Source organism: Catharus ustulatus, chromosome 5, assembly GCF_009819885.2.
Source record: "Catharus ustulatus isolate bCatUst1 chromosome 5, bCatUst1.pri.v2, whole genome shotgun sequence".
NCBI lineage: Eukaryota > Metazoa > Chordata > Aves > Passeriformes > Turdidae > Catharus > Catharus ustulatus.
The window spans coordinates 10,621,961-10,648,238 of NC_046225.1; the positions used below are offsets into that span (position 1 = coordinate 10,621,961).

The window sequence follows — 26,278 nt, forward strand, 5'->3', positions numbered from 1 at the left end:
GTGGCTTGTGTTTATTTCCTTTAATACCTTTTAAAATACACACTGAGTCAATGTGAGATGGTATAAGAGCAAATAACAAAGAAGATTTATTTCTAATCCTGAGAGATATCCTGTACCAGCATGGAGTACTTGGACAGAAAATGAAACATTACTTTTTCTTACCTCTCTGCCAGTGTTTGCTGTTCATTGATTCCAACATTAAAGAGCACTGGATACATGCGAAGCAGCTTTCCTTCTTTAATCTCTTGTGGCAGCAGCTCAAACATCTTTGCTGGAAGCTGGACCTCTATAATGTAATGTTCACTAGGAAAAATATAAACAAGAATAAGGATGGGGTTCTTGATTGGTTTGCCTAAAATAATCTTCTTAAATTATAGAGAATGTATAGAGTTACAAATCCCTCCCTTTTCCCCTTAATTGAACCATGAAAAGGGATGATTCAGCTCGCTTTTTTAAGAGCATAACCAAGCCATAAGAAGAAAGGCAGGTATAACTGTATATAACTATAAACTAGTTTCTTTACTGAAATGAAAATAGGACTAAGGACAAGAAAAAGAGTCCTCTGCTACCAAAATACCAATAAGAATGCCTCAGCTCTTAAAATGCATCTTGCCGAGTTACAAAAACAACTTACTTCCAAAGCCACAACTTGATCTGGTATACACTCTAAAAAGTAACATGAGCAAAAACCTTTCACAAAAACCCAAAGTAAAACTTGCATTTTCTTCAGTGGTTGGATTTTCTCCCTGGAGGTAGAAAGCATCACCAAAAACAAAATTGTCTCTGTGAAGATAATAACTGAAGGCTCATTACACAAACATGAATCCTGTTTTAGGAGGAGGGATATGATATATAGCAGTTCTGGGCTTTGTGTTTGGTCTGACTTTATAAAAAAATGTGTTACTTTGGCTGGCAGGTCAAATTCTGATAATACGGAAGACCCAAGTTGGATTGCACCTGTCTTTGAGAACTGATGCCTGACTCCACAACAGAAACAATGGTATAGTGTTATCTTAGCTTTTATTCGCTTTCTTTTCACTGTTAGAGCAGAAGTCAGGCCAAGGAAGTCACACCAGTTTTGTATGTAAATTTAAGATCGATAATTGTTTGCACCTATTTAAATAATCATGAAGTCCTTCCAACTCTTAATCATGTACTTGCTAAAGAATAAAACTGCCATCCAGATTACCCACATGATGAATCTGGATGAGAAAAGACAGAAAACCTTGAAGAAAAAAGTTAATTTCTGCACTTGCTCTGACATCTTTGGTAAGCTTGGGATGATTGGCATCAGCTCATGTTTGGAAAAACAGGTTCCACTTGGAAGAGCCAGTGGTCATGTTTAAACTTTATCCTGCTCATATATCTGAGAACAAAGTAAAATGGATCCGGTGCAGACCTGTGACTGCAGTGCAATTGCATTCAGCAAGGGCAGCAGCATCTGCTTAGTACAGGCTAGAACTGGTGTGCAATCTTTGAGCAAATGCCAGATGTTCCCCAGTGAGAGGGAGTATCAGTCCTAAATGAAGAATAACATGTCTCAGGGGAGGGGAAGAGGAAAAACAAAATAGTTCTGCTTCCCAGGTAAGTTTATGTTCTGTTAAATTAATTCACCCATGTGAAAGAAACAGAGAGTTAGCAAAACGGGTAGTAAAGAACATGGTTCCCATGCCCTCTGCATAGCAGCATTAATTCTCAGCCTGAGAACCCTCCTGGCTGCTGTCAAGTGCTACCAGAACACTCCTCTGATGGAATGCTTTGATGACCTTGAGAAGAAATGCTACACAACCAAAATACCACCAAATCACTGTATTGTTACATTTCACCACTCCCAAAATCAGTAGAAATCTCTGCATGTGAAAAAACACTAAGAAATGCTGATCTTTATAAACTAGTATCAAAACAATTTGAGACTTTCCCCTTTGTCTTTATTTTTTCTATTTTTCAAAACAGTTTTTGAACTCTTGGAGATAATCTGTGGTAACTTTAAAAAGTCTCTTACCAATTGCACAATGAAAACAATGCATTTCTGATTATGGAAGGAAAAGGTTATAAAGCCATGACAGAGCTGTCTAGAAAGTCCAGGAATAGTACTGAAGTCAAGTGGAAGCCAATAAAGAAACAATTCAAAGAAATCTGGAGGACTAGTTTCATAGCAGCTTGACAAAGATCTTACAGGTCTATGATTCCACTTAAAGAAGAAAAAGAAATATAGTAGTAAATTTTACTGTCATATGCTTTCTCTTTTTAATGGCTGAATTCAGTGCAGAGCTTTCAGGTGATTTTGGCAGGAGATGGATTAGGTGGGTAAAACATCTTCCAATGAGATGGAAAAATCGGTACATAATTTTTAGTGTTTAATGACCTTTCAGGAAAGCAGAATGGAGAAAGCAAGCCTGTGTTTTAAGAGACCAAATAATAAATCTTCATCTAATTAAGAAGAAACTGTATAAATTTAGGTTTTAAATATTTAAATGTATATAATTTGCCTAAACAGGACTGCTTTAAACTATCCCTCCCTTTCTTTGCTTTATTCTCTAATATTTATTATCATCACATGAAGATAGACAAACACTTGTAGTCCTGTTAGAACACTTCTAAAAAGTACCCCCATATGGCTGGGGTTCATGAATCCTGCAGCTGTTTTGAGTTGGTGGAAATCACACACCTTTAGCTCTTTGCAGTTAACCCCAAAAAAGTAATTTACACAGACTCTGCTTTGTAAAAGATAAAAAAGGCACACGTGGTCAGTCATAGCAACTCAGCCTGGAGGCTCCTTGCCCAGCTCTTCTTCCAGCTGAATGCAGTGTTTTAAATCACCTCAGTGTGGCTTTAAGTGCTAGTTTTGGGCTTTCTTGAAAACATAGCGTAAGAGGCTGTGACACCTCAACTTAGAGAGATGGGCAATCATCAGTTGTAGAAAGTTTAACAAGTGAAGAGCCAGATTCTGCCCCTGGGATGGGGCAGCCCTGGATGTACGGACAGACTGGGGAATGAGAGGCTGGAGAGCAGCGCTGTGCAAAGGGACCTGGGGTCCTGCTCCAGGGAAAGGTGAATGTGAGCCAGCAGTGCCCTGGAGCCAGGAACAGCCCTGTCCTGGGGGCACCAGGGACAGCATGGCCAGCTGGGCAAGGGAGGGATTGTCCCCTCTGCTCTGCACTGGGGCAGCCTCACCTCCAGCGCTGGGGCAGTTTGGGTGCCACAGGATAAAACAGACATGAAGCCATCAGAGTGTCCAAAGGGGGCCATGAGGATGGTGAAGGGCCTCGAGGGGAAGATGTGTGAGGAGAGGCTGAGGGCACTTGGTGTGTCCAGCCTGGAGGAGACTGAGGGGAGACCCCAGTGTGGTTATCACTGGATCAGGAGGGGAAGTGGCAGGACAGGCACTGATCTCTTCACTCTCCTGAGCAGTGACAGGACTCAAGGAAACAGCCTGAAGCTGGGTCAGGGGAGGTTCAGGTTGGATATCAGAACAGGTTCTTCACCCAGAGTGGCTGAGCAGGTTGAACTGACTCCCCTGGACAGAGGTCACAGCACCAAGGCTGACGGAGTTCAAGAAGCACTAGAACAAAGCCCTCAGGTACCAGGTGTGATTCTTGGGATGTCCTGTGCAGGGCCAGGATTTGGGACTTGGTGATGCTTGTGGCTCCCTTCAAACTCAAAATATTCTGTGATTCTGTAAAAAATATTGGAGAAGTGCATATTTTGGGCTCTAATAAAAGAATGTGAGCTCCTGAACACAACTTCACCTCCCCTGCGTGGCCAGTGTCAGCTACCCACACCAGCAGGTCAGTGCACTGCCAGACAGTGCCACACACTTGGGATTGATTTGTTTGTGCACACAGAATCTCAGGCTTAAGCACTTCCCTATAAAAAACAATTACACGTTACTGTGCTGACTCTTCAAGATAAAAATTCGTAGTTTGATCTTCTGTCTCGTGTTTCTACAGTCTTTTAGTCTCATTTTCTGAGCCACACCACATAACAACCAAACTGATCTAAAAATTGAGAGTTTCTTAAACAATTATTACAAAATAACCATTTTTTCACCATGTTCTCTTTTTATGGTTGACTTCCAATGCTATCTGATAGGAGCAGTTTCATCACAGCTCTGAGGGGAATTGCACCCCTCCACATAAGCCTTATAGATTTTTTTTTTTTCTGATACCAATCCCATCCAGTGAATATCTGCCAGTAAATACAGTACAGCAATCACAGGCTGTAGCTCTTCTTCCTAAACACTGACTGCTCCATCAATCCAGAATGCCTGAGGCAGCTGAAAACCCAGGCCTCCTTCAAATCCAGGACCTCCTGGTGTGACAGCTCAGTGTACCACAGTAATGGCAGCAAGCCAGTAAATGTAGATGCTGGATTTTTCAGGATTTGTGGTTGCTGTGATTTACAAAGGATTTATTTCCTCTGTTTTATCCACACATCATAATTATTCTTAATTATTCCCAATGTGTTGCCTATCATACTCCAGCCTTCCTGTTATTTATTTCAATCCTTTCTCAGAAAGCTCATACGATGAGAGTGAATCATCCAGAATAATTAAGTAAATCAGTGGTGAAAGCCTCCTTCAGAGGGAACATATTTTCTAAAAGTTGCTGCTTTTAGCTGAATTTAATTTACAGTCATCTTAAGAATAATGACATTATTAAGGAAGTGATTTCTGCAAAAGTAAAAACATTTGAAGCTTCAGACTAGAATAACAATAATGATGAAAAATCCATTCTAATCTTGTTAACCCTGAAATAGCCAAAATTAATGCAGTGTTGCAGTTTATGTCCTGATATTCAGCAGTACTTATCTGAGATTCATAAAGTATAGGTGATTTTGTGCAAGGATTTCTGAGATTGGATATGTCCTGTGTCATTTTGAGCAGCTAACAAAAGCTTCCTTTTTTAAAAGTAATCACTAAATTTTGAATGCGAAGTGGCATGCGAGGTTTTTGTTTCCATCTTAAAAACATGCAAGGCCTAACTCTTGGAATTGCAATTTCATTTCTCACACTGAAATACAAATTCTGTAAATTCAAAACCAGGTTCTCAGAGGCAACACTTGTAAATAATGACCTTGTCACCTGTCTAGGTTTCAGTATCTGTGTGTGAATAATGCACCAGCAGCTCTGCATAACACAGACACTGTTCTGATTAATCTGTATTAGTAACTGGAACTTTTAGCTTTTTATCAGGAGAGTAACCCAGATCTTACTAGTCTTTAAAATCCCTATTACCTCACCTTCTGAAAAGTACAACCTACTGCACTTTCCATAAAATAGAATTCAGCAACAAGAAAACCATTAGCTGGGTTTCATGGGCTACAGATTAAAACTGTAGCTTTGTTTCCTGAGCTCCAGGAAACAAAGTTCTTACCGCCTTCCAGTTATAATAGGCAAAAAGTCTTCTGATTTGGCTTCAATTACTTTAAACATTACTTTCTGCAAATCTGAAATGCCCACAGCCATGTCTTCTAGCATCCCTGCTTCTTCACCTACATGAAAAGATTAAAGAGATTATTTACAGAGTTGGCAGATCAGTCACTGTACAGGCTAGAGTAAAGCAATATGAGGATTATATTTTCCAGCCTGTGCATCTAAAAATCACAGTTCTAAATCCACATTACAGTAACCTACATAAAACCAGACTGATTTCTAGAACTGTTGACAATTCTGTGGCCTAAATGGTAACTATGAGTATTAAGCAACTCTGAAAATCAACCTGCTCTATATAGGCATAGCATAACCTCAGAAAAGCCATTCTTATTTATTCTTTAAGTGTTTAAAAGGCTGTCCTGCTGCTGGAGAACAAAGGTTTTGAGAATAACAATGAACATCATGCAAAACTGAGAAGACAGCAATCTCCAAGTGAGTAACTGCATTAAAAAGCTGCACAAATGCTAAATTCCTCTGCTTTGGTCAAAATTGCTGATTTGGGGAATGATTCCAATAGATCTAGTTCAAAGTTTGAAACACAAGGCAATTTCTCCCTCCCAATTTCCTTTTTAATACCTATCAAATAATGGCACCTGTAAAAAAAAATATGAATGAAACAGTTTTCAGGCTATCTTCACATTATCAGCACTGGGGATCAGGACAAGACTGACAGAGGCAGTAACAGTTTAAATCTGTTTGGATTAGCTTTATAAACCTGGTATTTTGGGTCAGGTCTGCATGGAGCAATCAGCAGGTTGTGTTCTCTGAGGAACTCAGAATGAAACAGGTTAGTAATTTTTGTTGCAGAATTGACAACACAGCATCAATGACTTCAGCTGTACTATTATGTGCAAGTCTACTGACTCATAAGGACAATATTTGATTCAACAAGCCAAATTACTGGAAACAGATCAGAGGTTAAAATAAGAAATTCCTGGCTAAACATCAGGGCTGGGTACATAAGGAATTTTGTCCAAGAACAATACTTACTGTATGTACTAAGGAGTCCTTCATATTGAACCAGCAATCCAACAGTATGAAGCTGCTGTAAAAATCCTTGATCATGTAAACCTGTGTGCAATTTGATTACGAATCCACAGACCAATCCAGCGAGCTGTAACGATAATTAAAAAACACATGCAATTAACAGGTGTACTGTTACAAGAAAAATAATTAAAATGAAGCTTGCTATGATTATACACAACAGAGGTAACACCTAAATATTTGAGAAAACAGCATAGGTATTTCTGTTTAGTGACTAAATGATTTCATAATAATATATTATTGATGCTTTTTTGTGTGTGTATAAAGTAGTGAAATATTCCCTGAATTTATATTAGATAAGCTTCATTTGTTTTGTGGGATTGTGTGTTATTTACACTGACATAAATCAGACCAGGACCTTACTTGTCAGGCTTTAAACGCATAAGTCTCTCAATTATGATGAATTTGAAAGCAGTTCAACATCTAATGGAACTGAATCACCTTGGCAGTTGCAACACATAATTTAAGGGAGAAATTAAGTGAAATATTTAGAGAAAAACCTATCTGAAAAAACATGATCTACAGGAGAAGACAGAGAGTTTCAGTTATTTGCCAAAGGAAGACAGTTCTAAGGTAAGACATGCTAATAGTCTTTAAACACTTAAAATACTGCTACAAACTGAAAACAAATAATCTGCTCTCTATTTCCAAAGTGACCAGGAGAAAAAAACTCCCTAGCCTGCGATGCTGCCTGGCCAGTGCCCCGTGAGGCCACATCTGTGTGGAGTGCTGTGTTCAATTCTGAACTCCTTAGGACAAGAAACACAAGGAGGTACTGGGCAGAGTCCAGAGGAGGGATTTGGGGTCTGGAGCATCTCTTTTCTGAGGAGAGACTGCAGGAGCTGGGCCTTTCAGTCTGGGGAAGACTGAAGGGGATCTCATTAATGCACATAAATATCACAAAGGTGAGTGCCGAGAGTGCCCGACTCTTTTCAGCAGTCCCCAGTGGCAGGATGAGGTGCAAAGGCCATAAAATAAGCCACAAGATGTTCCACCTCAGTGTGAGGAAGAACTTCTTTAGACGGAGGGTGGTAGAGCACTGGAACAGGCTGACCAAGGAATGTGGAGCCTTCCTCTCTGGAGGCATTCCAACCCAAACTGGGTGTGTTCCTGTGTCACCTCCTGTAGATGCCTTGGCCTTGGCAGAGATGCTGGACTGGATGATCTCCAGAGGTCCCTATTCTGTGATTCTGTGATTACAAATATCAGCAAGACATATTCAAAGCTAGACTTGAGAACTATATAATCTAGGAAGTCTAAAAATAGATTTCTGGATCTGTCTTTGTGCAAAGGTGGGATTAGGTAACTTTTCCAGTCCATTGAAGACCTGTTTCTCTGACTCAGTGACAGAAGTACGTACTACGGATTTCTATTTACTATTTAGTTTCCTATCACATTATAAAATATTTAGGTGAATATAATGGAAAATAAATGAAAAAGTTGTGTCAAATTAGAAAAAAAACCCCAACAACAAAATGAAAACCACGAACACTGGCATGAACAGTATGCTTATAATTACAACAACAGAAGGAAGTAAGTGACACAAGACAACCTACTGCTTGGCTAAAGACGATGTCTCTTCTCAGGGTCAGCATCAAACACTGGGGCAAACCACAGGCAAGTTCCTGGAGCAGGACAAACGCCATGGATTGCTTGGCCCTGGTCACCACCTCTCCCATGCAGTCCTTCAGTGTAATCACCAGTGGGTACAGCTGTTCATACCAGTCACCTAGAACAAAACAGGTCATCTGTTCCCAAGTGGAAAACTTGCATTGAAAATCCCTTTTCTGCGAGGAAGGATGGCTGCAGCGGTTGTGTAGACCACCCTTCCCATTGAAACAACCCTGCAGCCCTCCCCAGACCATTGTGGGACCAGAAATGCCACTGGAGAACATGCTAATAAAAGTCGGACTCCATCTCACCACAGGGACTAGGGTTAAATCTCTGGCCTGAAACCAACTGCACCGTGAAACAATGGCCATTTTTAACAGTCCCAGCATCTCTATAAAACTTGTATTTAAGGGTCATAAACAGAGTATACAGGGAAACACAAAACCCCTCATTTAGCACATAAAGATAAATACAGTGATGAAGATCTCCTTTCCACGGCTTACGTCTGGCTATGTAAGAAATGAAGTGGCATCAAAAAGGCAAAACCAGGGAGCATAACTGTATATTTAAGAAAAAGTGGGTGCTGGAGGCCAAAACACACTAAAAATAGGTATTTGGAAGGGTATCACCTGCTTAATGCATAGGCTGGAAATACAATAACTTTCAGATCATATTCCCTTTTTTTTTTAGCTTCTCTCTATATTGTTCTCTTTAAATATTTAGAGGTATTGAACTAATTTTTAGCTATTTCTATAAGAGATGTTGAACTATTTTGAAATAAGTTTTGGTCTGTTCAAATACATGCTAAGAATACCAGAAAAACAAACCCCTATTGAAATGCTTGAAAAAATGTGATTCCTTAATACATTACAAAGGAAACAGTTATAACTAGGAATGCAGGAAAATCAGAACACCTTACCTAAATTTGCCCAATAATCCCAGCTGTTCCTGAACTTTACAGGATTTAATAAAATCAGACCTGCATTTTAGTTGCATATGGCTTTGCCTACCCCCTAAGTTGAGCAAATAATAAAAACAAACAAATAAATCCCCCTCCTTCTCAATCTACATCTTAGTTTCATTGTACAGTTTAAAATGAGAGAAATCAATGCTCCAGAAGAATCCATATAAAAGTTGGAAATGCAGCTGATTTAATACAGTCCATAATTGGCTCGTATCTTCTGTAGATTGGTGTAATTAAGAATCAATGATAATTAAAATCTGTTGTAATTAGGTGCAAGACAGCAGCATGTTGTTTCAGGTAACATTCTGAGTCAGGCCAGTGAAAACTCATTAGTACTGAGGAAGGAAGGCAGGAAGACACAGCTGCCTGTTGCCAGTCAATTTGGCTGAGCTCCAGAAAAACACATAAATTAATAATACTGTAGCCAAGAAGACTGGAGAGAACTTTTAAAACTGGGAGAAATTACAGAAATCAAAGAACAGGAAAGGGGAACAAGGACAGAGCAGGCACAGAGAACAACCTGAGCTCCTTTATTGTCTTTGTGGTCAGACAACATGTGTTTTAACACAGTCATTCATATATTCATGAGTAATACAGAATGAGGAAATGCTCCCTGAAAAACAGCAGCTCCAAAGTGAGTATCATCCTGACAAAACAGATCATAAGCCACCCCCAGGTAGAAGCTCCAGCAAAAAGAGGTGATTTTATACATGTCATTGACTAACAGAGCGATGACACACTGTGTGCCAAGGTCTGGCATACAGGTTTTTAAGAGACTGCTGGAAAAATGGAGAGCTTGCAGAGCAGAGCTACCAAGATTTAGAGTTTAATCTCCTTAAGCTGATGAAAAAGGCTGGGCATCAACTTGAATTCCCCTCTTCATGAGGAGAAAATAACAAGGACTAACTGGGGTGTTTATTCTAGGGAATAAAAGCATAAGAACAAAGAGAGGCTGCTGCAAAACAGAGGAGTTTAGAAATAAGGCAGAGAAAAAGCTGTGATGTACTGGAAGTCAGTGTAGACAGACCAGACAAGCAAAACTCTCCTGTCAAGCCAAATCACACCAATTTATTAATTTAATCAATAAACATATGCCAATAAAAGCAACAGCAGCAAAATAAGCTCAAAAAATGTAATGCACTCTGAACCAATAAGCAGGGCTGTATGTGGTAAGAACAGAGTGTGTTGGCTGCTTCTCACTTGAGCAAATAATGAAAAAGATTATACTTGGCCATTTTAAAGTAAACTTGAAGGTACAGCAAACAGACACCTGTTCCTCTTCCATGGGAAAGGAGAGCTGGATACATGCACAGCCAAGGATGTGGCAAATACTCTGACAGCCAGGGCAGAAAAAGCAGAATTTCTAGAACTAATCGCACTTCTTGAACCTGCTATTACAATTTCAGGTTATGTGGATAGGGCTAAAGAGCAGCTTTTTTATGAAAAGAGCTTTCAGAAGAGCATGAACGGACAGGACAAGGGGAAATGGATTCAAACTGAAAGAGAGGAAGATGAGGGACAGATACAGGTTCCTCAGAGCAGCCATGGATGCTCCATTCCTGGATATTCAGGGCCAGGATGGATGGCAGTTTGAGCAACCTGGAAGGTGCCCCTGCCCAACCGCTGCAGATGGGTTGGAATGAGATGCTCTTTAAGGCCTCTTCCAACCCAAACCACTCTTTAATTTTGTGAATAGAGGGGGTCACATAGTGGCCACAAGTCACATAATACCAGATCTGTTTTTACTGAGCTGCCACTTAACCCCTCCATCTGCACTGTGGATTTCTGTTTCTTTAGGAAAAGTAACTTTGTATTTCTCCTCACTGAACTGCATCCTAATATTTCAGCACTCCATTTCAACAGGGTCCACTCTAATCCTGCACCACAGTGCTTAAAGCCTCTCCCATCTTTAAGCATCTGCAAATTTTATAAGCATCATCCATATTTCATAAGGCAAGTCAGTAATGAAAATACTGAATAATATCAGACCCAGAACAAATGAAAGTGGATTCTCCTCCATGCAGCCTCTTCCAGGCTGGCAGTAAACAACTGATAACCACCTTCTATTACAATTTTCTAAATTATTTTGCACATACCTTGTGGTAGCTTCAAGATAATTTTCTCACAACGTTTTCTGAGGAGAAATTACATGTGTGGAATACTAACTTATTAATCTACTAATGTAAGTATTTTTTGTCTGTAACAGTGGCATTAAAATGGAATTCAAAGACTTGAAAGTCTCAAGGCCATTTTTTCACTGAAGAACATTCATACTAAATTTATTAAAAATAAATTGTGCAGAGAATTTAATGTCCCAAAAAATACAGAGTCTTACTTACATAAATATTTGGCTTTTTGGTAAACAATAAAAAAATTGAAGTCTGTAGAAAACCTTACCCTAGCAACTGAGAAAATATAAATTATTATAGAATATAGAGTTGCACATCACTAGTAAAGAAGATAACTTTTGTGTGGTTAAGTTTTCCAAAACAATCTTCTACGCCTTGTTCACACTTGTAACTTTTCAATCTCAGTTAATAAGGACGTCCAGTCCCCAGAAGGTGGAGCTAGTTGGCAAATCTGAGAGGGATTGCATTGTTTCTTGGAAAAAAAAAAGTTCATGAATTGACAAGTATATTCTCATGTTTATGCTTTACTTAAAATCAAAATAAGAGGTGTATCAGAGACTGAGATCTTAGAAAAGCCAACTCTTGGGAAAAATGAAAAAGAGGCACTTAATCTTTGCTCTCTTAAAATTTCACTGTGTCTATTTTTATGCAGGATATCCTGCTGCAAATACTCCAGCAGGAATATGAATGAAGATCATTCATTAACAAAGAACAACAGCCCAAAAATCCAGCAGTAACACCTGCTTATATGTAAGTACTGCAGCTTGTAAGTTGTTCTTTGAAACTGAGAAGCACTGTGAAACTGAAGTTTCTGAAACAAACAAATAAACTTCGTATTTACAAGTTTGCAAGTAAATTCAGTAGATATTTGAAAATAAGATTGCCTTATATGCAAGGCACCAATATAAAATACTGAATAAATTAATAAATTGTATTTGTAAAGGGAGCTCTAAAGGAATTCTCTTAGAGTGACTCTGTAGAATCACTTTGTATACATTTTAGAATATAATACCTTTCAGAATATCTTTTTAGAATCACTTTAGGAAAGGAATAATACAAATCATTGCTTTTAACACATTCAGGAGCTCACACACATTGACTCTTCAGATCTCACCCTTCTTTTAAATTAAAATTGCAAGATTTTAATCCACAACACAGTGGAAAATCCTTTGAAAAAGGCTGAAGAATTAACTGAATGAGTAAACATCTGAACAAAGACATTAGGAGCAAGAACAGAAGCAACAAGGAGACTCCAGGATGACTGTCAGGTCGGTAAAATGACATGGGCAGCCTGTCAGTTTGGAACACTTAGCATCCAGAAGAACTGTCAGAACCTCCTGATGAAGCAAAGAAACTCAGTACAAAAATTGTGCTAGTCAGCCACTGGAAACTAAAACAAGACATAAAACCTAAACATATTAAAATAAAAAATGGAAGGATGAAATTAAAAAGATAGTACCACCGCTATGTAGTTAGAATGAGATTAAAACAAAAGTGCATGTGTGGCAAAGCACTGAGTAAATATTCCATGTCCATTGCCAAGACTGGTGGCAGTTCAGTCTGTGACATGATTTGCCCTTTGGTTAGTGGAAAATGCCCTTCAGTCACATGTTCCCATAATCAAAAGGCCTGCACAGGCAAATGACCTGCTTAGCACCCAGCTAGTCAGTTCTGCATGCTCATATCCAAGTTGCAATATGTCAAACCACACGTTAAATTTGATAAAGTTTGGCAGAAAAGCAAGCTCCTGCTCTTTTCAAAGCCAGGCCCACTGAAATGCTTATTAAAATATGCTGGTAACCAAAAGGGAAAAGCCCTGATGCTGCAGCATGGCACTCCTATCTCCTTCTGCCCTAGCAACAGATAAAAAAGTCAATTTTGTCACTGTTGTTTGTGCCACCTAAAATCCATGAATGGCTTTAAGCCACTTCAAAAATGGTGTGAAGTTAAAAACTAAACCTTAATAAAAAGCAGAAGGACGCATAATGCTGTACTCTTAAAGCAAAGGAGGCACTACAGACATATAAATATAAATGTAACATATAGAAATATAAATGTGACATAAATGTAACAGCAGACACCCACGAGGTAACCTTTCACTTGAGTAAATCACTTGCTACCTGAATAAAAATAATCCATGACAGAATTGAAATAATAAAGGCAAAACAACATAAATTAGTTGATACCACAAATTGAACATTAGACAAATTCTGTTTTAAGGAAAAAGGCAGGCAAATCAAATCAACCAACCAACACAGAGTAGCAGTAAATCCCTAAAAACAGCACGAAATAATTAACCCAGAATTTGATTTTACTCACCTGGGACAGGAATAGTCTTTTAATTTACATTTTTTTAAAGGGAGGTTTAAAAAGACTGACTTAGAAGAGTTCAACTTTGCACCTTTCAGCACTTTATTTCTTTATTTTACCACTGAGCTCTTGGAGCTCAGTTTATCTCCAGCTGGGGGCTAAGCTCTCTGAGAAAGGAGGAGGCTTTGTATTCAATGCTGCAGCAGATCTCACAGGGACAACAAAAACCTGAAAACGTTTTCCTGGTATTCCTTCACTTTAAAGTAGCAGTTTACTTTGCACAGTTTGGGTGTCCAGAAAAGAGATTTTGAATTATTGGGATTTATTATTCCATTGCAATTATCCAAGATTTTCTATACTGTCACATGCATTAATAGTTAAACCCTAAACCATCTAACCATACATACACAAGTACCTCAGCATGTTCAGTCACAGTGAAACAGAAAGAGAAAACAAAGGTAATAAAAGACAAAGCTAAGGAAATCTAATACACTTTAAAATAGGAGTAATTGAGAAATCTTGCTCTGTGAATGCTGTGCAGCTAAATATTCTGATATCTTGTTTTAGTTTGTTGATTCAGTTAAATATTCTTTTTTTCCCTCACTCATTTTTCAGCTTCTGTTTATAACCAAAGTATTTAGAGAAAGTATGGCTGAAGGGGTTGTCTTGTATCGCTGGGCTACATTTAGCCCAGCAAGGGAAAGGATCCCATCAAAAAGAAAAGGATGGCACAGAAGTGAGAGAGAAAGAAAGAAAAAAAGAAAAAAAAATGGCATAAGTAAAATTGACACAAAGACAAGCTTAAGAGAAAAGGAAAGAAAAATGTGAGGGGGGAGAAGGGAAGAGAAAGCTTTTCACATGTGATTACTCTAAATAAATTGTCTGCTACTCAAGGAGGCACAGACCGCAGCAAGTTTTTTCATCTTCCTGACTAAACAGTATTTTATTAAAAAAGCTTTTTTGAAGATGCAAATAAAGCTAGCAAATGCCTTTATTTCCCACTTCTACCAACATTGCATTGGAAGGGATGCACTGAAAGGATGCAGTGCCCCAGGGCACTGAAAGTCAGAAATTTTGGATCTAGACTTATGTAGTTCCCAACACGTATCAGATAATACAAGAAAAATAAACCCATCTATTTCTGTAGCCATGTGGGTATGAACAGAGGTTTTCTCTAATTCCAGCCAGGAAATGTGGCAAAGTTCTCCAGGTGCTCTTTGCTGCCTATGCTGAAGGTTATCAGTGGCCAATTCACAGAGCTTACAATTCCATAATTCACTTAAATGCAAAATCCATGTGCAATCACACTGGCAACTCAAACTGTTTGAGATAGTGTGGTGGATCCTGAATGTAACAAATGAGGGAGTTCTCACCCAGAGCCAGCAGAGGAATAGCTGGGTGGGAGTCTGATGGGATAGTACAAGGAGCAGATGGAAACAACAGCCGCTTTCAGCAGCCAAACACTGAGATCTGTCAGGGGCTGTGTAAGCACAAGAGCAAACTGCTGTGTTTCACTGGCACCTCTAATGCTGCAGGACAGGCTTTCACATTCTGACTCTCATGGAAAATGAAAAGGCAAAAAATAAAAAGAATTTAATGTTGTCACATATTTCTCCAAGGCAAACCAGACGAGTTAAAAGAACAACAAAAAAACCCCCTCTCCTTAAAAATCCTTCTACTCTTCCTGATTTATCCTGCAGAGGATTCATAATCCTGCAACTGATGAAACCATAGCATGTTACCTTGGCAACTGTAACTCAAATTCAGTCTTTAGAATACACTCAAAGGTCAGACTGCATCAAAAGTTAAGGCTAAGAAAGGTATAATTCACATTGAAAGGCAGAGTACAGGGGGAAAAAAAAGTGTTCCAATACTTCCAATTACAAAGATTCCAAACAATAAATATAAACATGTTTGGGGGAAAAAAAAGGAATAACATCACACAATGTCACCACTGAGACTGCAAATACAAACCTACTTTAGGAAATTCTGAATACATGTTACAACATCTGTATTTATATGAAGATGCTATTGCAAATTATTGTCATAACATTTTCTGTCATCTAAAATGAACACTTGTGTATTCTTTGAAAGGTTTTTCACTGCTGTATGCTACAAAAAACCCAGTCAAGTTCACTAAATAAGCAAAAATTTCACACGACACTTTCATCCCATACAAGGCGTACTTGTCAATATTTTGTTCAAAACTCTGTATTCCTTTTTCTTACAAAAGCAGCCCAATTTCTCTGAGGATTAACTGCAGCACTAAAGCAGTTTCAGACTCAAAGATCAATTTGTGCCCATACATTTCCAGCATCAATGAAATACATTATGCTCAAATAATGTATAATATATAATAGCAAGATGTGGCAAGATTTTCGTTTATGTCATGTTTGTGAATTGTAAGTAGCACAAAAGTCTAATTTTAGAAATGTATCTATGGGTGTACACACAGTGTGATTTTGTATCTAGGAAAGTGCTGTAAACCCACAACCAAGCTTCAAGTAGAAAATGAAGCAGAATTGAAGCCAAATTTATAACTGTAAACTTGGAATCTCAACCTCTGTGTAGGCACTCCACAGTGCACCCTTAGGGTTTCTTGTTAAATTTCAGAGAGGGAAATGCAGAGAAAAACAAACATCTAAACCCACACTCTCATAGAGAAGCCAAGCATGAAAAATTCTGGCCCCAAAGTTTTGAAAATCATTAGGGAACCAACCTTGGCACACACCTGGATAGCTCTTTAGAAAGCTCCATCTTTAAAGTTAGTTCTATAAAAGAAAGCAATTTTAAAATGCCTCCATTTCTATCTGACCTTGAAAGTCCTATAAACTGTCCAAGGCATTCCAAAAGTGATGTCTTACTCAAAAAGAAGATGAAAACACTGCAGTGTGCCCCACAAATCTCTGCAGTTCTCATGTGAGGGAGTGTTACAAAACTTTCAGGACAGCTCAACAAAAGCACTGACTGTTCTCACTGAAGGACACCTGTACTGATTCAAGAGAAACAGGGATGGCTCTGAAACCAAGGGAAAATGAAGAATTTATTCCATCCATGGCATACAGCAGAGGACATGTTCAGGGGGTTGAAAAAAGTGAAGGAAATTGTGTAGAAGTTCATGTTGGCATGAACTAGGCATGTCAGAAAGCATTGAAAAATAATTGTCCTAAATCATACCTTTTGCTTCAGATAGAGGAAATCTGAACTTTTGTTCTACAGCTATCAAGTACAGACAAAACCTACAATGTGTATTTCTATGCATACACACACAAATGCACTGCAGTCACTTGGGGAAAAGTCTGGGTGAAAGTATACTACCACCACTTTACCTGCAAAATATTTCTACAAGACATTCTGGACTTCTAACAACTTGTTAGCACCACAGGGAATAGAAAAGAGTTAGGAATAAGACGAATATTCAATTTTTCTCTTTTAATCACAATGAATATGCTTGGATTCACCATCTAAGTATTCTCCTAAGTTCAAAACTACACCTACCTGGTTGATAAATATTAGTACCTTCTCTGAGGAAGGCAGGAAAGGTGTAGAAAGCTGTGTTGATATTTTTCACCTGCAAACCTTCACTAGAGAACAGAGATGATATCATCTACCTCTCTAACATTACAAGCCTGGTAGATGGAAACTTAGAGAAGCAAACAGATAAGGAATAAGCTGCTGTCTGGAATATTCATTAAAAAACAAGTTTGACATATCTGGCATTGAAAAGAAGGATTCCAGGACTCCAGCACAAACCTCTCATACTGGTAAAAATGCAGATGTTACAGCTGCATTATAATCAATTCTACAACCAGAATCTCATCAGTACTACACAAACAACACACAGATAAAAAGTAATTTTAATTCTTGTTATGTAAGAAAGAAATTACTAGTGAATAACAGTAACTTTAAAAATCCTGATGTAAAATGATGTCATGAAGGTCTGTGGAGAATGTAAGGGAAGATAAAGGATAAAATGCACAATTAAAAAAAAAAAAAAGTCCAAACTATACAAAGCTCTATAAAATAAAGCAGTTGTGTTGGTTTGTTTTTTTGTATGGAGAGTTGTTTTATTTAGCTGAAGAGTGGCACAGAGGTTGGCTCTGATTTCCTTGCCTTAGGACTACCACCACTATCACTAAGGATCTGTTTCATTGGTTGCAACACACTTTGAGAATAGAAAGTCTCATCACACTTACTAAACAGACCTAATCTATGCATCAAGAATGCAAATATGAATAAGTCACAGGAGGAGAGAGAAGATTTGGTGACAAGGACCTGCTGTGGACAGAATTTTCTCTACATCATCCCATGGAATTATTCCACTTGGCCTTTTGACACAAGCTGACAGGTATTTCCAGGTAAACATAAATTTTATCAAATCAGAAAATAAAAATCAGAAAAGTGGAAGGGTTTGCAGGTTTTACAAGTTCTCTATGGGATAAGACACAGTCCAATTTTGTTTCCTCAAAATACTGCATGCAAGTAAAATCTAAAGTAAATTAAATCACATCAGTCTTCAAAAACAAAATATTGTAGCTTCAAAATGTTTACACTCTAGCACAAACAACTGAGCATGGCAAGCAGTCTGAGCACCTAATAAAGCTGTACTTTGATAAACAACCTCCCTGCAAGTGTGCAAAACCTTGCTACTAGCACTCTCATCAAAGATACTATGAAGTCTACTCTAGGTGACTTCTCTGTAGCTGTAGAAATTTTTACATACTCTTGTAAATTATTTTTGTTTAAAAATTAGGGGGGGTTGCTTACCACCTGTATGCAACACCTTGCAATCAGCTGCTGAAGGCTCATTTTCACCCTCTTTAACGTTGCTGATGTCTTTTTCAAGCAGTCTGTCAACCATGGCAATAAGGCAGTTCAAACTCTTTGCCACATTGGCCCACACCCTGTCCTGAAAAGAGCAGAATTATCACTGCTTGTTACTGAAGAAGAAAAAAATAAAAAGAAAAGAGAAACAACAGTAATGTATTAACCCCTTAAAGTCAAGACAGACATGTGCAAATTACTAGAAATATTAGATGCCAGTATGACTGTATCCTTCAGCTTGTTACCAACCTAAGCCTTTTTAAATTTTTCTTGCAGTGTAAATGAACCCAAACTCTAATGGTTTTAGACACTGGAGAACACATGCTTCAAACTTAATATGAAAATGCAGACAAAGTTTCAGGTCTAATACCAAGGAACTGAGGAGTTTGTGTATTTAAATTATACCTTAAGAGTATAGACACACTCAAAGCCTTGGCAAATCAAACCTGTGTGAAGCTGTCAGATTTGTCATAGTAGTTAAAAACCTCCTTTTGGTAATTTAACATATCCTGTATTTTAACACATCAGTTACTCTGCTGAAGCAAATGTTAAATTCAAGGACTAGAATGAGAAACTTGCTGTCATGGCATGTTTATTAGGTAACACAATTTCAGTTTCCTTCTTCACCTCTCACATAAACTGTGACCAACATACTTAACTGAGATTATAATAAATAAGAGAATTACAGAAGTAATAGAGTTGTAGAAGAAATTCTGTATGAGCAGAGAACAAAAGAAATAATGTGGAACAAAAGAAAGAGCTGTTATGGAACAGAGATACAAGGAGGGTCCTTCAGGTGCTGGATGCTGCAGAAATCAAAGCTCTTGCACCTACTTTTGCAGCACTAAATAAGGAGAAAAAAATACAATAAATGAGGCTGTAAACAAGACACACAATCAGACTAAAACCAAACCATAAGAAACCCACAGAAACCACGCTCCCATGTCCATGTTTCAATGCTGAGTCATTCTGAAAATAATGCAGAGCAAGCCTGCTTGAGGGTTAAAAATGTGAAGATAACATCACTAATTTGTTCTATACTTTACAGTGCCAGAAGCATTATGCATATGCCAGGTCTTCAGGCACAAAAATGAAGTTGCAAAAATAACAAGAGAGAAGGTTAAAGAAAACTGAAAACTCAGAGAAATACCATAGCCACATTTAAATGGCAACACTCAGATTTTGAGCAAAGACAAATCTAGAACTACTACTAAGGTAAATGTTTAAATCTAATGTTATATGCCACACTTAAACCTGACTAGAGGGATCTGATCTGATCTTTCCCTGTTCCCTCCTTCTGAGGACACAACCTGTGACAAGGGCACCCTGACCTAAGAGATATCAGGTGAGCCTGCAGACACAAGCAGGGACTTGCCCAACCTGTACAACAGAGTTCCTCTCTTCCAGCTCTCCAAACTGCATTCCTGGAGCATTCTTGTGGGCTGCCTTAAGGACAATGAGCATCCAGTTTATAGGTGAACATGGCAACAATGGTTTATTTTCTCCCTAGATAAACCCATGATTTAACCATACCATGAAAAAGATACTGCTGATTGGGCACACCCAAGCAGAACTGCATTTATTCCACAACTGTTTTAAGTGCTGCATGTATAATGCAACGTGTGGAAATATCTGTGCCTGTACATGAAACAAACCATTAGACACATGAGTATTTGATATTCACATGCTTAGATACAATTAAAAGTCAAAAGACAGAGAGCAGGTAGATTCCTTCGAAAGCTTTCTCCTGTATGCACCTCAAGCAATCCTGAAAAACATTTACAATATGTGAAACTACTGACTTTTACTACCCACAAGTATAATTTTTGGGAGAAGGGCTCTATGAAGAGCAGTGAAATACTAAAAATATTAAAAATTCTGGCCCCAAGTAACAGTAAGTTTTACCAGAGAATATCAGGGAGCTTCAGAGTTTCCAGTCACTGGAAGTTGCTGGAATAGGCAACTCAAGTTGCTCAGTGAGGCTGCAGCAGTGTAATTTCCCTTTCCTCTGTCTGCTGGCAGAGTTTAATCCCCACACAAAAAGCATTAAGCTCTTAATGAGCATCTGGAGTTATTGCACAAGCAACACAAATATGAGCCCTTGTTTCACTTTGGAAAGAGCACTTTTCTCTTTTCAAACCAACTATTAACCCAGCATTGATATCTATGAGATGATGTCTATGCAATATTCACACAAACATTCCCTGAGGGTTTAGAAGCAAAATTCATAAACATCTGTAGACAGAAAGCTCACTCTTATTATCATGTATCTGGCTTTTTTACATGCAAGCAAGTGAGAGGGAGCAAAGGGCCTGTCTCACAGCTCTTTTTTCTCCACATAGGAGGTTCCTGGGATTGTAGGCACATAGAAAATGTAGAGGTATCTATCACTTATTGAGATCTTATTCTGTCTGCACCAAAGGCAGTCAGATTTTTTTTTAATAAGGCTGTTGAAATTCTGGAGTTTGGCAGGAAGAATTTTTGAGTAAAAATGGAGTTTCCAATCAGTGAAAATCAAGTGGCTTTCTATGATTCTCCACAAGAAGAAATTGATTCATTTCATATTGTCAGTCTTTACTATTTCCAGAATATTTTCCTGTAGCCTAGCACATTTTCCACCAACCTTTCATCTCCTTAAGCACTCTATTTTAAATTTGCCCAGAAACAGTCTCACATGTGATCATTTACAGCATGTGCCAGGTTAAAGGACAAAACAAAGTCCTTGTAGCCTCTTAAGCAAGCATTCTTATAAACCCTCTGTGTCAAGTGAAGGATCAGGAGAAATATTTCTTGATACTCTGAAATACTAAGACCCTAGTTTCCTAAGCAGGATACTCTTCCCCTGATCACAGGTTTCCCACTAGTTGCTGGATCCATGTGGATGGTAAGTTTGTGGTATGGAAGAATGAGAGACACAAGATCTGTCTCCCTCTCATTGCTGCTTCTTTAAGTACAAAAATCAAAGCAATGACAGGGAAGGTGGAAACCTGTAATAGGGCTTGACCCACTGAGACAAGGCAGTGCCACATTTACATCTTCTACTTCTTCCCAACTTCAGAAGCCATCTGGAATGCTATGGAGTCCTGCCTCATGTTAGAAATGACCATAGTCACACTTCTACTGTCACCTCTGCTGTGGTACAAGCAGACATGAAAGAACTCCATGGAAAGCTAGGCTGTGGCATCAGTGAAACCTGGGCACTTCTCCTAGGAAAATTAAAAATGAACCTGCAAAATAATTCTCTTTCATTCACAAAATTAAAAAAAGAAATAATTTCCATCTGATCTGAAAGTATCATTAAAAAGTAGGACAGTTTCCTCATTTCAGACAGCAGGAATGGATACTCTTTTCTGTCACTGCACCTAACTCCACATCTTCCTTCTAAACTCGGCCAGTCAGTGGAGACCCAGAGGCTGTCTCTGTTTTTAAAGGATTCTCAGCCTTTTTGAATTCTCCACAGAGCTCCTCAGTCATTTCTTGTCCCTCCATATACACCACTGCAGTTGTGTGCTTTACTTGTGCCAGGCATGACACAGCAGTGTCTCTTTCATGTGAGTGGATATTCAGGTATTTCCTTAAGGTCCTTTTGAGCTCTGTTCAGAGGTAAAGGAAATATCTTTAGTAATGTGTACGATTAACACCCCCTTGTGCTGTGGGACACACACCAGTCTTTCAGCCCCATGTCTGATCACCACATCAGCATTTGTACAGAGCTTATTGGAAATGCCATTTTATCTGCTCTTTGTAGCTCCAGCCCTGCAAAGCAGTCAGAAGTGTAGAGCAGAGCCAGCTCCAGGTGGCAGTGTGCCCACCTTTTCTTGTATTATACATGAAAACCTGCTTTGTGCCGTCCTGCAGGGAGGTTCTAGGATAGCAGAAGCAGCTGGAGAGAGGAGAAGAGAATATCTACCCAGAGGCAATGTAAAACTCTCAAGTTAAATATTTTTCTTTTGGCAGTGATGCTTTCCTGCTGCTTGTGCATAGTGCACCAATATAAATAGCTCAACCCATAACACTGCCAGTGACTCTGGGATGAGTCTTCCTACTTCTGTGATGGTCACAAGGCAACACATTCATGTGAAGTGGATGGAACAGGGTCAACTTAAAGAGTTAAGGATTTAGATTTTAAGCAAAACCAAAATTCCAGTTGCAAAATGTAATGCTAGCTCTTGATAATAGTGAGAAAAAACCCCACAGCAGCAAAGGAGGATAGAGCATTGTGCATGCAAAGCAACGTATCTCAAAGTTATTTCCTTTATAGTTGAGTTTCACAGTAGATTAAGTCTTTTTTTCAAATTTCATATGCATTTGTTCTTTCTCTTTCCATCATGCTAATGACAATTTGATTATTAAAACTCATATTATTTATCACCTCTGCTGACAGAAAGAACTGAAATCTATCCAAAGTATAATCATTCAAATTCAGAAAAAAAAATCACAAAATTTCTCCAGGTTTTATACTGTCTCAAGTTTGACAGTGACTCTGACTCAGTTTAACTCAGAAAACAGTAAAAGATACACTTAATTTTGAAACAAGATAATCTTACTAATTCAGCAGAAACAAATATATACTGTTTAAAACAACCCACTGATAAAATTTAATAGGTGTGGACCAAGCACCTGGCAGATTTTTTTCATCAGTAAAGAAATACAGCAAAGCTATCTTCTCTACAGAGATGCTAAACTGCAGTACTAAATTAAAATACAGCTTCCACAAAGCGCCACTTTTTCCAGTGTAAAATTTCCCTCTTTTATGAAAGCTATTGTGTTATTTACATTTCTGAATGTTTCAACAGCTGAAAACAAAACATTTTGGCTTTAGTTCAAGGAAAGAACCACTATTCCAGTCCCTCAGGTTGTTGAGAAAACAAGAAAAAGTGAATTAAAGGCTCTAAAACTGGAGGACAAATAAAAGAGTGAGTTATTTATTGTTTAAATCTCATGACTACTTAATGCATGGGGCTGGAAATAATTGCCTTTCTTCTGGAAGAAATATGTTCTTCTTCCTTTATTTTTCGTGTGGATAAAAATTACAGTTCAGGTGCAATACCATAGCTCACTCAAGTTATTAATTATTTACAATAGAGATGAATATGCTGGCATCCTTTACATTTATGAGAATACAGTGATGTACTCAAAGTATGAGCCTGGACTGAATAAAAATAGCTTGAGTACGTATGTAACAAAGTAACAGATCTATTATGAAGACATCTACCAAAATAATTGATTTATAAAATCTCACCCATATAAATAATACATATCTTTGAAAGATATGCTAAGAATGTTAAAAATCTAAAAGCTACATTTAATTCTTTTACACGATCTCAGACACCCTCTAAGAACAGAGTGTAAGGGCAAAGGGCTCTGTTCTGCTGAGGGTTAATTCATGTGTATTTGAAATGATTACAGGCTGAGGGTTGGAAAGGAGTGTTGCAGGGGGTGGGGAAGAAAAGAACATTTCCCTCAGAACAGCATATCCTTAAATCTGCCCAATTAGCAAAACCAACCCAAGTAAGAACAAAGCAAGACTATTTTTCTGTCTGGGCAAGAAGACACTCATCATCTTCTCAGAGCAGCACACTGTACTTAGGAAAATCCTTTGAGTTTAGCTTCAAAATCTGCAATGCATCTGAAAAATCACAATTTTTTTCTGCACCCCTTTTCCCCTGCAGTGACATGTGACAAGGACACTTAGGGCTTGAGCTTGTTTATGCTGATTGGTGGGGTTTTGCACTGAACACTGACCAAGGGTTTCTGGCTACTTACCCACTCTTCCTCATCATACTCAGAATGATGGGGTATAGAGTCCTGCCTTTTAATCTGAGAAGGATGCTCCTGGTGCTGTGCATCAGCCCCTTCTTCTGCACTGTTTCTAGGCACAGCTGGTTTCTTGAGGACACAGCCAGGCCGGGCTGTGTACAGTGCTAAAAGGGCACTTCTGACCAGCTGGTCCTTGAATGCATGCACAAATAACTCCGTCTAGGAAATAAAAACCAAAAGAATGAAAAGGTTAGACCAAAGAATGCAGTAAAGGTGTACAACACTGAATTACCCTTAGGCAGAGTGAGTATTTGTTTCAGGCCTGCCTAGGAAGCAGAAAACAAGGTAGGCCAACAAATAATGAGGAACACTTCAAGGGTTTTAGAGAAATCATCGCATTCTACAATCCCAGTGCTCTAAGGATTAACACAAGAGCACATCATCTATCATAGAGCTCATAATCTTTTCACATTTTACTGAAATTCCAAATTTCACCTCAGGGGTGAGCCTCAACAAGAAGCAGTTCCAAGAGTAACCAACCATAGCACAATAATTTCCGAGTAAGTGTTAGATAAAACACGATTAACCAGTTTAATCATCTCCCTGAATAAAATCCACCACTCTGCACTGCTGAAACAGCAGTATCTGCAAAAGCAGTGTTTCCAGAGATAAATTTCATTACCTGTAGGTATCAACCCAGATATCAGGGTAGGTGACACCTGATTTCAAGCTTGATTTTATGTATATTTTAAAGAAAGGAAACTCTGAAGTAGTTCTCAGGTCTCCTGAAAATGCTATTCAATCTTTGTATCATTTTTCTACGTTGGCTGTTACAGCTGTTAAAATTCTTCAACCTCCTTGCATTCCACCTCAACAAGGAAACTAAAATGCTTCCTGCATATGGGCTTCACCATCTCCAGATTGTCACCATGCAACAGCACTTGCTGCTGCCACCTGTGTGCCACACATCCCCATCTCCTGCATCTCAAACACAGGGCCCATCTGCCTTGGGAGTTTGGTTTATTCACTCCATCAGCTGGCATAACCTATGGAACAGGACCAGGTGAGGTGCAAGGATGCTTCCTATCACTACAGGGACTAACAACTAACAAAGCCATGGTGACAGCTTGGGAGAGTCCCAATTTTGGTTATTTCAACAACATTGTACAGGTTCATCTGTCAGAGCAGATATGCTGCTTATGCAAAAGCTGGAGAAAAAGTCACAGAAAGACCCCAAACCAAACAAATTCCAAGTGTCAGCATCTCCCTGGAACTTCTGAGAAGTCTCCTGGAAGTCTTTCTCCCAGTTTCTGCATTTCTATTCTTATCCTATCCCCTTTTCATACTACCTGCTTCTCTTTTGTATGCATCCAGTCCTACTCAACTACTTTTTCTTGCCTTCCTGTCTCAATACCCTCTCAAAAGTTTACAGATATTTAAGACAAAAAGACTTTAAAAAATTGATGGTTTTCTTAAGGCTCCAGCTGCTTGGGTTAGGTACTTGAATGACAAGTTTCTGCTTTTTCCCATTTTCATTATGTTTAGGAAAAAATATTTTCTGAATGGTTGCACGTGGAAAGGCTGAAAACTTTTACTGCAAATAAATCTCTACAGTTTTAAAAAGAAGAACCTCAGGCATATCTAATATAAATTATTAATTTTTAGACCTGACTTGGATTCTTTAGACTTGGCAACGCTACTCATCTCCCTGGCAATTTTACCAGACCAATTCCTTCTCCTCCTCACCAACTCGGTGCCTGAGGGAAAGGGTTTTTTTTAACAGCTTTCTTAGATGCAGCCCCTCAGGACTGTCTGCTCTTGGTCCTGCATTGCTCTGCAGGACAATTTCAGTTTTTTACATTTCCAGCCTCCAGATGGTGCATGCTCAGAGAATTAATTAGTCTTTGGGGAATAGTGTTATCAAACCCTACTATTTTTTGCCTTACTGTGGCAAATTAAGATTTGAGGGGTTGTATTGTAATGGTGAAACTCCTCTTCAAGACTCTTCTACAGTTCCATATCAAGACAGTTGAAACTCCATTACTTGTCTATCCTAAAAAACAGCAATATCATGGTTTTGCTGAGGTTTCGTATCTATCTTCCCCACAATGTCTGCCTGAGATAATTACAGGTCTCTGGATCAGGCAGACTCAAAAAACCCCTGAAATTTCAGGAAATTGTGGGTATTAGAGAACTTGATGT

The 26,278-nt window shown here is 38.6% G+C and overlaps 1 protein-coding gene across 7 annotated transcripts in view; it reads right to left on the bottom strand.

Annotated features, from left to right (window-relative positions):
• The window catches only part of INPP4B (inositol polyphosphate-4-phosphatase type II B), a 293,487-nt gene that overhangs the window by 41,148 nt on the left and 226,061 nt on the right, over positions 1 to 26,278 (bottom strand). For 6 of the 7 annotated variants that reach the window (XM_033059958.2, XM_033059960.2, XM_033059956.2 and 3 more), the window contains 6 exons: positions 24,083 to 24,295; positions 18,260 to 18,401; positions 8,035 to 8,207; positions 6,425 to 6,548; positions 5,376 to 5,493; positions 163 to 303 (listed from right to left, as the gene is read on the bottom strand). In XM_033059958.2, coding sequence (XP_032915849.2) covers positions 163 to 303; positions 5,376 to 5,493; positions 6,425 to 6,548; positions 8,035 to 8,207; positions 18,260 to 18,401; positions 24,083 to 24,295 — 911 coding nt within the window. The remainder of the gene's footprint in view (positions 1 to 162; positions 304 to 5,375; positions 5,494 to 6,424; positions 6,549 to 8,034; positions 8,208 to 18,259; positions 18,402 to 24,082; positions 24,296 to 26,278) is intronic. The other variant, XM_033059954.2, reaches the window with a different exon arrangement.